Genomic DNA, 13,476 nt, shown 5'->3' on the forward strand with positions numbered 1-13,476 from the left:
TGCAAGAGAAAATAAGGTTGATAAAATATTTCGAAAATGTAAAAAAAAAAAAAAAACTAGGTTAAAATAGATTAAAAAGACAAAACAAAAGTAAAAAATGAAATAAAAGAGATACATTTTAATAAGAGCTCGACTAAAACTAGGTTTAAAAGAGATTAAAAGACAAAAGCACTAATAAAACATTATAAAAACTGATAAGAGGATAAAACATATAGAATAATATTAATAAAAACATAACATAAAGTAGCAAAAATTATATAAAAGTCCATTTTTATAGGGTTTATGCTTAACAAATTGTGTACTACACACAATGAATTCACTTCATCTTGTTAGAAGCAAGAGGAAGTTATGATTTTAAAAAAAAGTGAGAATAATGGACAAAATAAATTGGGTTGTGGAGTAGGGCTGGGCGACATGGACAAAATCAAATGTCACAATCATTTTGACCAAAGACCTCGATATCGATATTGCGACAAAATTATAGAGCTCACGATTGGTGCTTTCACAAAATATGTACACAATGAGATGTTTTAATTAATAATCATTAGTAATGTGGATATAACAGGCAAATACTAGAACAGTCTGGTAAATTTAGAAAGTTACATCACTTTACTGTAACATTTGATGGTATTACGATATCTATTCTAACGTCACAATATCGATATTATTATATAGATATATTGCCTGACCCTCATCAAAACAAAAGAAGACATTAAGGAAGTTCCTGGTAAAGTTTAGGAAGTGGGAACTTTACTGTCTCCATTTCAGAGTAGCACTTTAATAGGACGTAACGTAATCATTCTGCAACAGTTTCGATCGTGGCGCATTCTGTTGACGTCACATCCCGCTTTTAGTATATCCAATCATCACCGAGTCAACCTCAAGCCCAACCCAGGAATTTTTCGGGGGCCACCTGGAGTACATACCCCGAGTCAGGGACTCGTTTTGGAGATTGTCCTTTTCCTGCTATGGAGACACGTGCCAATGTTCACGGCCCCGTAAAATGACCCCAAAGTTCCTGCAGTGGAAACAGCCCTATTTAAGGACATCGCTTTGGGCTTTGGGAAACAGTGATCGACATTTTCCCCACATTTTCTGACATTTTATGGACCAAACAACTTGACTAATTGAGAAGAATACTCAACAGGTTAATCGATATGGAAAATAATCATTAAGAGTGCATTTTCGGAGCACCCTTGTAGCAGCTCATGCCATATACCCACAACATCCCCGGTTTGAGTCTGGTAAGAGACCTTTGTTGCATGTAATACCCCTTTCTCTCTCTCGCTCCTTCTTTCCTGTCAGCCTCTCTGCCATAAACTGTCAAATAAAGCCCAAAAAAATAATATTCAAAAACAAAAAAATCATTTTCTGCTAAAAGCTTGAGATTCAGTCTGATTGGAAAAGCTTTAAGAAATATTGAGATCATCATGATGGGACACCGCAAACCTCAATAATACTAGAGAAACATATTCATCATATACTGTACGATCATCTGAGGTTAATGTCACATCTTGACTTATTGATGCTACAATAAATTATCTTAAATCAAACAAACTGCATCATATCCATCATTTCAGTGACTGTTCAATATCTGTTTGTTTTTTTTTAAATATAAGAGTTAACACCAGTCCAAATATAAAATACAGAACAACTTCATTTTTTACTGCAGCCTGCAGAGCTCTGCTGGTAGCGGTCTGGGTGTGAACAGTCTGTTTTCTGCTCACTGCTTTATGGGACCGGCGGGTCGATGGGCACCTCGGCCATTACTCAGACAGCGCAGAGCACAGCACCACTTAACAGCTCTTTATCTTTACACACTCAAGTAGGGTTAGAAAAGTAAAAGGAGGGACAGAGAGAGAAACAGAGAGAGATGGTGTATATGTGAGCATGTAACATACACACAGCAGCTGTACGTCGTGGGACTGAGTGAGCACAAACTGGCATTTTATTAAACACTTGAGTGTCAGAGTCAATTTGGGGGAGTTTCTTTACAGCTTACGCTTGTAGTTTCAAGTATCTCATACGAGGATAAAACCCAGATGTGATGTAATACACTTTTGTTTAGCCACATATACTGTATCTCTCTCCATTAGCCAGAACAGAGCAGATTTGATTGCATCAGTCTTGGCTTGCAAGCAACTCAGGGTCAGCTCTATACTCGATTCCAAAGAGTCTTGATAATGCACCAAAAGCTGTTTAGAAATGGCCTAAAATGCAAAAAGAATACTAACATGAGCACTTTAGCAACAACAGTTTATGTAGTTAACTAACAAGTCTCCATAAATCAACACTGACTGACTAAATGTGACCCAAAATTGATAATACTTGATTTAATATATTTTTGTTAATCAAGTTATCAAACATAGTAGATTATTAACATTTTACAGGAAGAGATAGAAATATATGCATATTTGATATTTGGTATGCAACATTAACACAGAAACACATTATTACAACTGGGGAAATATTTGTTTTATTTCTGTCTTTAAAGGTCCTTTGAGATATTAAAATTCAACATCAGGTTATTAGATAATAATGTTTCTGCATGTCTGCATAGGTAAAAAACCTGTTTGGGGAATTGGGAGGATATTACCAAATGAAAATGTAAAGATTACTGTAATAAAAGCAGCACAGTGGCTCAGTGAAGCTGTCAATCTAGAGTCTGCATACTGTATTTTCTGTGAGAGTTATTTTTTCTTCCCACAGTCTGAAGACATGCAGGTTAATTGAACTGGAGACTTAAGACGTTACCCATAAGTGTGAAGGTGAGTGTGATTATATTTGTGTTTAGCCCCATGATAGCCAGTCGACCTCTGCAGTGTGGGCTGGATTAGGCTGAAGTCCTCCCCCTCCACCTCCACCTACACCATCCTGCTTTAATCATAAACATACAGCCAGATCACAGCATTTACACACTATGGTGTATGTTCCAGCGTAGGAGACAAAAGCATACACGCAAGCTCACACATAGGACACAGCCAAGGTCAGCTATTTGCTGATGCTGCAAAGCTGATTGCTGCAAAAGCCAACTTTTAATCAGAAGCAGAGGCCACTGCAGTGCTCCTTAGAGGCGTCCAGTCTCTACCAGCATCCCCTCTGCTCTTATAAAGACCGGCAGCGAGCATCTGTACGTGCAAGTCTGTGTGAAGCAATGTTTGGATGTTATTTCGTGGAACTATGTCGGACCGGTGCCACAGTTAAGATCTCTAATCACTTTTTTTTCCTTCTGTCTGCAACAGCATTGATTGGTGGAGTCTGAGCAGTGTCGGGGGCTCCCTGTGGTGGCCGGCTGTCCAAGGATTGGCTCAGGTGGAAGAGTAATAGAGTATTGATCCCTGCCCAGCCGTGCAGACATTGAAGTAATGTGAATATTGTGGCTGAGCACAGCCTAATCATTTACCCTGCTACTGAGAACCTTTCAACCAGCTTCACAGCTCCCCTCAACACCATCCATCAGCTTGTGAGAGGAAACATCGGCCACACATATAAATAACAGAAACAAGCCACAAGTGCGAGAAGGCAGTGCAAATATCCAGTGTGCCAATCCAAAGATCCCTGTAGGGAGTTTAAAGCATACATTGGGTTTTCCTCATTAAAATGCAATGTGTGTACCCTTGAGGCCCCACAAACCTGTTGAGAGCTTTTCTTTCCTCAACAAAAATTCACAAGGAGTGCCCCTGGTAGGCTCGATTTCACTGTGGCTGGGACCTTTGTCGCATGTCATATCCATCTCCTTCTTTTAGCGTCCTGTCTGCCTCTTTACCATCGACTGTCCAACGAAGGCGAAAATGCCAATAAAACAAACACATTTTCAAAGTCTTTGTTTCTTTTGGAAGTGATTTTAAACCTGCATTGTTTACATCCATCTTTGCTAGCTAGCAGTCTTTCTGTGTTTCCTGCCTCTGTGCTTCTTTATGTGACCAAAATGCAATTCAAATGGGGAGCCACCAGGCGGGGAGTTCCGGTCCTCTGAAATGATGCCAACGCGGAAGTAACTTAAAACTGCATTCTATCAAAAGGCCACCAGGGGGCGACCGTTTTGGTCAATGGAGAATTCACCAACTTCTCACTTGATTTATAATCTCAGTAAACGTTTTCAAAATGTGTTTATGTTCTCAATCGCTGGTTTAAAGCCTTCTTCAATGCAGTATGATGTTCATTTGTGAAATTTTGGCCTCCCTGATTTTATATTTGACGATAAAGCAGGGTATGCATTAGGGCGTGGCTACGTCGTGATTGACAGGTTGATTGGTTCACAGGTTCAGGAGGGCGCCTCTTGCTCCTCCTGATGCTCATATAAGTAGAATCCGCGTTTTTTTTTTTACCCGGCATTTCAAATTTTCAAGATGGCACTGCCCAGATCCGAAACTATTCGCTTCCAAGCAGCAGTCCACAAACCAATGGGTGACATCACGGATGTTACGTCCATTTTATATACAGGCTATGGGAGCCACTTATTACTAGTGTTCAAAAACCAGATACTTTTAAGGCAGATAAATTGGGCGATACAGATCATGATTTTACCACAATAACAGTAATCTTATTTATCTTATTTTTTAGGGAAATTCAATTGAGAATCCAGTGAAAGATCTAGTGAAAGAAGATTCTAGTTCATCATAACTTCAGGTCAAAGGGGAACCTCTACTATTCTATTCTAATATCTTGAATATTTAAACGTCATTTGTTCTTATTTGATTTTATAACTTCATAATTTGACATCAACATCTAATATAATGTTTCTGAGGAAATAAAACCGTCAAACCTGCCTGTTCATTTTGCTGCCTCTGCCGTTGCTTTCAGCTCTGTGATTGGTGGCCGAGCAATAATAATTCAATGACTAATTTCAAATGACTATAAAATTGACCATATCTTCCTTCTAAATGGGTGGACTTTTTTGTCACTAATTTTCTGACAAGTTCCACCCACTGTGAGGGACACGAATTACAAGCTACTGGATAAACTACCAAGCTAGCCTATTTGTTTGCAATGGAAGCTGCTAATAACTACCACTACTGGGGGGGGGGGGGGGGGGCGCATTGTTGGGAATTTATTATTCAAGATTAACTTATAATGAAAAGTTAGAGTTAATCTGCAAAGCAAGACCTGGATAGGGCGCCGCTGCTAAGCCATCAGCCGTTTTCCCCCCCAGTGGTCACTCGCGGTATTGCAGCATAAAATACCCCCTGTGGCCCAAAAAGCTGTTTCCTTGTAGACCATAATTGTAGAAGACTTAAGTCTGTAAAACTGTTGACAGGACACCTGGAACAGCAGACAAGGTAAATTATGACTCTTTCTATTATTAATTTTTGATTAATGGAGGTTTTGCATGTGTAAAACTTTCCTCAAGCCAAGAAAAGTGATTTGAAAGTCAGTGGCGCCATCACAATGTAAAAACTACTGTGCATATTCAGTGGGTCACATAACACGGAAGTGAACCCTGATGCTAGAAACATATTTTTGGTGTATGCACCAGCCAAGCAACTCTTATTTGACTGAATGGGCAATTGGCCCAATATCCAGCTCTTATAAAACAGACCTGCAACAGAGCTTACAAGGGACCAATTATGCTAATTTCCAGCTCTGTATTTTTTATTATGGGACTCCACTAGAGTAGCTTTGCATGAGTCACAGTTGATGAAACTCTTTGTTTATCTTACACTGGCCCTTTACACAGTTGCTCAGTTAAGCCTCTGTCTCTTAACAGGGACTCTACATTCATCCTCTCCACTACACACTGATTTGATAACATTAAAGAAACTCATTTAACAGAAATTGCAATTGCATGCAGCATAAAGAGACTCTCAGGTTTAAACAAACAATGAGTGGTTACTATAAAAGATGGCTCTGAATTACTCATCGATTCAAATTTCTGTACTCTTAGCTTTTTAATATCTTTAAATATGTGATCTGCTGCCAACCACTTCCTCTGAATGAAATTACAAAATGTACCCAAAATGTTTCTCATGCTTATACAGCCAGATAAAAGGATCAAAAACCACTAGACTACCCCACCCATATTTTCAATGTTTCCTACGCCCATGATATCAGGGATGCTGTGGCACTAAAATCAGAGCTAGCAACAGATGACTGACAAAAACATCTGGCAGATAGATGGTCTGCTTAATTAGGTCAGTAAAGGCATCAATATTGATCAGATTTAATTAGTGCATCCCGAACAACTTTGCCCAAAATGACCAGATACATCCAGAAATATAAAAAGGGACCTTGAAAATTTCCATTTTCTCACAGTTTTCTCTTATGTTGTCATATCGCCCTTGTCAAGACGTAAATAAGCACAAATCAGTAAAGGAGATGCAGCGAGAGGAAGAGGAGAGACAATGTGAGAGACAGACAGACAGACAGAAGGAGGAACATTTTATTAGAGCCTGCTCTTTATGCGTGCACGCTCTGCCACTGGGACTACATTGCTGCCATAAATTTCGCCTGGATGCATCTGAGCAAGGATAACATTGAGCCTCTGGGGGGGGGGGGGGGGGGGGTTTAAGCCTGTGAACCTTCACCCTGACTCCGATAACACGGATCTCTGATCTCTGCAGTCAGATTGTGAGCGTCTTGATTGACTGCTGTTAGAGTAAAATATTATATTATATATAGAAGTATTTCAACTTATATTTACCGTGTGTTGAAACTATACAGAGTTAGTAAACTTGACTTTTAATCTTCACATACATTTTTCAAGCTTTCTGCCTCATTTTTATTTATTTGGGAACAGAAGAAAACAGCACTCCAATTGAAATCGTTGTGAGACAGAGATTTATTGCTTCAAACCAAAAATGCAGCTTTTCCGGCAGTAAAAACATTACGAGAAGCACCGAGAATTGTGATTAGAAGGAACCTCTTTCCTGCATCAAATTACTGAACAACAAGAAGGGAAATAGCTGCTTCTCATTGGTTTTTTGTTAATAAATTTTCACCTTCCCCAGATATGTTTCACTTGAATTAGTATAGCTGCAAATCACGTGAGATTAAACAGAAGTGCCCTCTTGTTTGTGATGTTTTACTGCAGATTCAGAAGCTGCACAATGTAAGGTCTCTTAAGGAGTTTGAAGTCCATGAAGATGATTTACTAGTTTTTCTACTAGCTTCTACATATCAGCCTGCCGCTGACAGGCTTTTAAGAAAAAGAACATTTTCCAGAGACTCTTGAAGCTGTAAAGGACATTGTAATTTATGTCCACATTTGGATACTTACAGAAATCTGCACCACTCTCTGCACTCCAACTGTCCAACGCTGAGATAAAACAACAATATATTTGTCTGTATACCATACCATCCTTCACAGTTTAATAATATACCGCTCTAATAACATCAAACACTGCATCACTACTGGAGTCCTGTCATTAACTGTTAAAAACCCAAACTATCTCCCTTTGGCTACAGATTTGTGGCGATGTGTATTCACGTCATGTCACTCTGCACCATCCACACAAAAACATGTAACGCCATTTGAGCTATAGAAAGGCTTTTAATGTGAAACATCTGTGTAGGAAGTGTTTCCTTTCACTAACATTAGCTTAAAAGTGATTTAAAAACCTGCAAACTGGAGGAGACTAAGATGAAAACAAAGAAAACAAACTCAGAACAACAGATTGATGATTGTGACTAATTGCACTGATGGAATTAGAGCTGAAGAAATGTATGAGGGGAAATAGAAATAAAGGACTGGTTTATGATACACTTGACGCTATTTGAGAATACATTAACTTTGAAATTTTGCCCTGAACATGGGATTATACATGAATTGATAAAATTCTGTTTGATAATATTGAAACTAGAACTCCAACTAATGATTATCTGTATTATTGATTAATCTGAAGATTTTTTTCTGTCTACAAAACTTTAAAAAAGTATGAAACATTTCCTAGAGCTCCAAATAATGTTAGCAGAAGTCTCGTTACCTATAAACTGATATTTTTTAGCGTTTCTTAAGATATGAAGTGCGAGTACAGAAGCACAAGACTTTACTTGTAATGGAGTATTTTTAGTCAAAGAATATTTATTGGGCAGTTCGGTTCACATGCAGATGACTATGAGAGATGTGTTGCTCAGTTTAACAATTATAAAGCCAAAGGATTCATTATGTAAGTATCTGCTTGACATTCACTGAGTACATAATAAAAAACTGACTGGGTTAAAATGAGCCTGTCGGGGTTTCTAACCTCCTGACAGAAGACACAAATCTTATCCTGGCAAAAAAGAAAAGATTGCTCCTCCTGCTTTTTTTCCCCCTCCCCTCGACTTCTTCCAGTTTTCAGTCTGCATGACTGACATCAGCACAGACCAAAACATATAATCTGTGTGACCCAGTTTCCATGGCAATGCACGCTGGCTGTCGCTGCAGCAGCACACAGGCAGAAGGAGGTTACTCCATCCAGAACCACAGCCTGCTGTGTGATGGGGTTGGGGGGGGGGGGGGGGGGGGGGGGGGGTAACAGTGGCAGGGGAGTCAGCTCACTAAATCCTGAGGCCCTGAATCTGATATCATACATACTGTACCGGCTTATACAAGGAGACTGAAGAGTGGAGAGGAGCAATGGTCGATGACTACTGACATAATGTTATTCAGTAAATTATAAATGATTAGTCATAGGTCATCAAACTCTTATCCTGCAGGGACCTTTGGCACTGAGAGCTCCCTGATGTGAATGTTTTAATGCTGCAATAACTGCTCCACATTTAAGCCCAGTTGCACAAAATGATGAGTTTAACAAGATGGTAATTTGACACCAAGGTCTCAATATTTGACCAAACCATGAGATTTGTTGTGTATTAATATCTCAAGGATTTGGTGGTTCTGAGTGCATTGAAAACATTAGGGCTTGGCAATATACTGATATCATATGATATCATGTTATGAGACTAAATATGGGTTTAGACTATCATAATATTGATTTAAGTGTTGTCTTTTCCTAGTTTTAGAGGCTGACTTACCAGACTTGCCTTTACTCACTTAGTCATTATATCCACATTACTGATGTTTATTAAAATTCTCACTGTGTAGATGTTTTGTGAAAGCACCAATCACCCAAAAATACTGTCAGACTGCATGCAAATCAGGACAATTCCCACTCGAGCCCAGAGGGTGTTAGTCACCTGAAGCTGGTTGGTAATTGCCAAAAATGTCAGGAGAAGAAGAACCTGCACACTTCAGCAGTTTATTGACAATGTTCAGAGTCAGCCGGAGTTGAATGCCACAAAAAAGTTTAAAAAGCCCAAAAATTAGCTAGTTTACAACTGTCCCTCGACTAATAAAAACCACTGGGATAGATCGCATTTATGGACTTTATAACTTTCACCAGCTGAACTAATCATGGATAAAACTACAGGATACAACAGCTCAGTCTATTTTCTTTATTACGATTAGAGCCCTTTTTGTGTCGGTAATAAGGGAAAAAATTGAGGCCTTATCTCGTTATTATGACCTCTGGATCTAATAGTTATTACCGAGCACTTTTTTAGGAACACTTGTGTAATCCGCCCCATTTAACATACATGAGGGGGGGCAAAATATTAGGAAGACTTTATAATATAATGCACTCCAGTACACCACTGACGACCTAAATAATAAATATAAAGTAGAATTATCACCTTTTTCACAATGTTAACAACAACTGAAAATGTATTGGCTTCATGAAAGTAGAACAGTGTTTCCCACAGACCAGGCAGCAATGTGTGGTGCAGTGTCGTACAGAGACCTTTTGAGGGGCAGGGGCTCTGACCAGGGGGAGGCGGCGTTGCCGTTGTAGCAGCGATGCTGTGTGTCGGTAACCTAGCAACACTAGGGGGGTCCAGGGTTATGCTCCCCCGGAAGTATATTTTGAAAAATAATAGGGTTGCAACTAACGATTATTTTTATATACGATTAATCAGTCGATTATTTTTTTGATTAATCGATGAATCGGATAAAATAATATTTTTTTAATTTCCACCTCTTCATTCAAAAACAAAACATTATTTCAAATTGACATTGCAAAAAAGTGCTCAAACAACATGTTGCTGCTTGGACTTCCCTGAGTTGTTGAAGTAATATTAAATTATAAATAATAATTTAAACAAAACAACTAAATGTTAATGTCTGATAACTTTAACAAAATAACATACACATGTATGCTACACAAAAAGAGGTATTTTCTGTTGTTCAATCGACCTGAGCTGCTGGAACAATAAATAAAAGATAAATAATAATAATGGTTTATTTTTGTAGTTACCAGTTTTACTTTTACCATCATTAGGCTACCATACATAGCTACTAGCTACTGCTCTCCTACTCTCCTCCTCTCCTACTGCTGACTGTGAGATCTGATAGTTCACTAACTATAACCAGGGAGCACACTGCAACAAGGTTAATGATCTACACGGGGACATTATATCATTGATATGACGCAAACCGATCGTTTTTTGTGCACGTGCATACATGCTCACGCGCATACATGCGCACGCGCGCTTCGTGCCGCCCTCGGCAGGATGCAGCACACATTTTCTAGTTTTATGTAGTGTGAACTGCTCCTACACTTTAGAAGACTTTGGTGCGATTGGTCTAATAAGTGTGTGTGTACGAGAATAACAGGGAGAAAGAGTGCTATGCGGAGATGAATGAACGGAACGATATTTATATTTCAAAATCGCGTTTAACAAAAAAAAACAACAACAACAACCCAGAATCAATTCGTGGCGCTCGGTGTTGATTCTGTGGCGCCGCGCCACACATTGGTCTATGTATGGGATACACTGTAGAATTTATGGCAGAGCTGTTATATTAGATTGCACAGGTGTTCCTAATAAAGTGCTTGGTGAGTGTAATTAGGAGATAATTCTCAAAACTATGAGATACTTAAAAGGTATATTATACAGGATTTTCCTTAAAAAAACAATGTATAGACTCACACATACAACAATTATCTTTCTCAATCATGACTTATGACCTATTAGAAATGTGTGGCTGTGTATTTATCTGCCTGTATTTTTGTATTATTTTGGTGTGTTGTTAGGCGTCAATCTTTGGGCAGTGGGTGTGTAACCCTCAGCCAATAACAGCATGCAGGGTGTGAGGTCAGGACTCAAAGCATCCCTCCTCTCTCCTCCGCTCTGCTCTCTGTCTCTGTGTCATGGATGTATAAAGAGCAGCAGGTCTGTGTGTTTGCTTCACGGAGGGCGGAGCTGAGCTACACACACACACACAGAGCAGAGAGGCCACAGCGAACAGGATGGAGCTCTGTATTCACACCAAATCTGGCAATGCTGCACCTTCCTGCAGGGTTTTGCGGAGGTGTGGGCGAGTTTATTTGTGCTTCAGAAACTCTCTCTCTTTCTGTCTCTCTCTCTCTCTCTCCCTCTCTCTCTCTGACCCTGCTAACTTATCTCAACCACTGCATAGCTGGCCAATCACAGCATGACATGAGTGGGCATGTTTATCAGATTGGACTCAAAGGTTAATTAACCTCTGATAGGATGCAGCTAATTCAATTTTATTAAATGTTTGGCTCATTATGACCTATTAATTAAAAATATAAACTAAATATAAACACTTGAACCAATCACTTATATTGATACTGGTCAAATTATAGTTTATAACCCTAAAACAAGAAGCCTTATTGTGTCATGAAGGAACATACTGGACTATTCTGAAACTTTTGGGGCCTCATAATGATCAGAAACATCCTTATTTATTTACAGATTAATAATTTTGTCTGTAAAATGTCAGAAAATATTAAATGGCTATTATAATTTCCCACAGCCCAAATTGATGTCTTCAAAAAGTCTCATTTTGTACAATTAACAGTCCAAAAGATAATTAAGTCCAAAGATAATCAGCTTTCCTGTATGACAAAGAAATGTATGAAATTCTGGCATTTAAGAAGCCTGAAATAGCAAATATTTGGTATTTGATTACAAAATAGTTGATTAATTTCCTTTCGATCGACTAATTGATTAATTGACAATTGTTGCAGCTCTAATCAGCCTCAAACCAAAAATATCTGTACCAGTTATAATCAGTCAATCAACTCACCCGAGGCCTCTTCCAGACCACACGTCCGATCCTGTTGCCCTGGTAGAAGAGTGAGTCGTCGGTGGAGGGGAAGCGGGGGTCCTCAAAGAGCAGGCCACTCTGCAAGCACTGCCTCTTCAGGGTGGAATACTGCTGCCCCTCGAAGGCCTTCACTGAAGTGAACATACTGCAGCCCTGCAGGACACAACCGAGATGACACCAATGAGACCAAAACTATACTCTACATACCCTCCATACACATAGATCCTACTCCTCCATTGACTTAGAAACACTGTATTTCTCTCCAAAAGGCAACATCTGCCGGCATTTATTTTTAAACAGCTGACTGCTTGACAGCAAGCATTGAGCAGACTTTAATACCTTAACAGTGAAAGCTCTAGGTGGAAACGGAAAGTCGATGTGTGCCGCTGCCTCTGAGCACAGCCTGGATTCACTGGGTCAAAATGATTTATCTGTAAATTCGCTGATATCCTCCGGGGCCTAATTATCACTGCTATGCATTGAAGGAGCCATGTACACATTGATCAGCCTAGTACTGGCATATAAGGGCGTATACAGAGGGATGGGTGAGTCAGGGCGGCGGCACACTGAGATGGAGCTATTAAAAGGTTAATCAATACGACATAAACGACAAGCCTTTCTAACTTTTGACTTGTATTTTATTTTATAATAACCTAGTGCTTTTCCATCAGAGATTTAGATAATTGTGGTCGATACTGTTGCCACAACATTTATTCATACGCTAACATAGCAAACTTAAGCCGTACCTTTTTAATCCGGCTTTCAATTGAACTTTATTCAGCTGTCTTCTATGTTTTATTATTTTCTTTTCTTCTTTATCTTTGTTTCCTTTTAACCTTTAAATACTTTTCAGGGTAATATTTGACCCGTTTTTACATTTAAGAGCTGTAAATACAGCCTATACACATTTCTGCTAGGTGGACATTTCCTAATGTGACCCTGAATATACAAAAATGGAAATAAAACGCATCATTTTTGTGAATTTTTGTGCAGCTGATGTCCAAATTTGACTTGTTTTTATTACAAAATTCAAAAATCAGCATTCAAACATGTTGCTGTATTCTTCATATTCTATAAAATGTTCTCCTGGACCATAAAATAATGATTGTAAATCCCTTTTTTTTCCTTAAATAAATATAATACATACATATAATAAACATTTATTGACTAATGGGGCTTTTATGAATATGAATTGGTGTAGAGATAAATTATGAGTCAGAATATGAACAGTATGTGAGGGTTAATACCTCCACCTCAACATTTCTGGTTTTACCCACTTTATTTTATAGTGACTTTATTTCATTATTATTATTTTTTTTTTTTTTTAAAGTAACATAAATATAGAGTCAGGTGTTGTGATATTATACTGTGAGATGATAGAAATGTATCAGGCAGTCATAATAACTCATCCCGAAGGAGATGTG

At 38.7% G+C, this 13,476-nt stretch overlaps 1 protein-coding gene across 2 annotated transcripts in view; it reads right to left on the reverse strand.

Moving 5' to 3' along the window:
* The window catches only part of capn5b (calpain 5b), a 37,545-nt gene extending 25,349 nt beyond the window's left edge, over positions 1-12,196 (reverse strand). For both annotated transcript variants that reach the window (XM_062433085.1, XM_062433084.1), the window contains exon 1: positions 12,032-12,196. In XM_062433085.1, coding sequence (XP_062289069.1) covers positions 12,032-12,196 — 165 coding nt within the window. The remainder of the gene's footprint in view (positions 1-12,031) is intronic.
* Positions 12,197-13,476: the final 1,280 nt, after the last annotated feature.

This window comes from Scomber scombrus, chromosome 14 (genome assembly GCF_963691925.1).
Source record: "Scomber scombrus chromosome 14, fScoSco1.1, whole genome shotgun sequence".
NCBI classification, from domain to species: domain Eukaryota; kingdom Metazoa; phylum Chordata; class Actinopteri; order Scombriformes; family Scombridae; genus Scomber; species Scomber scombrus.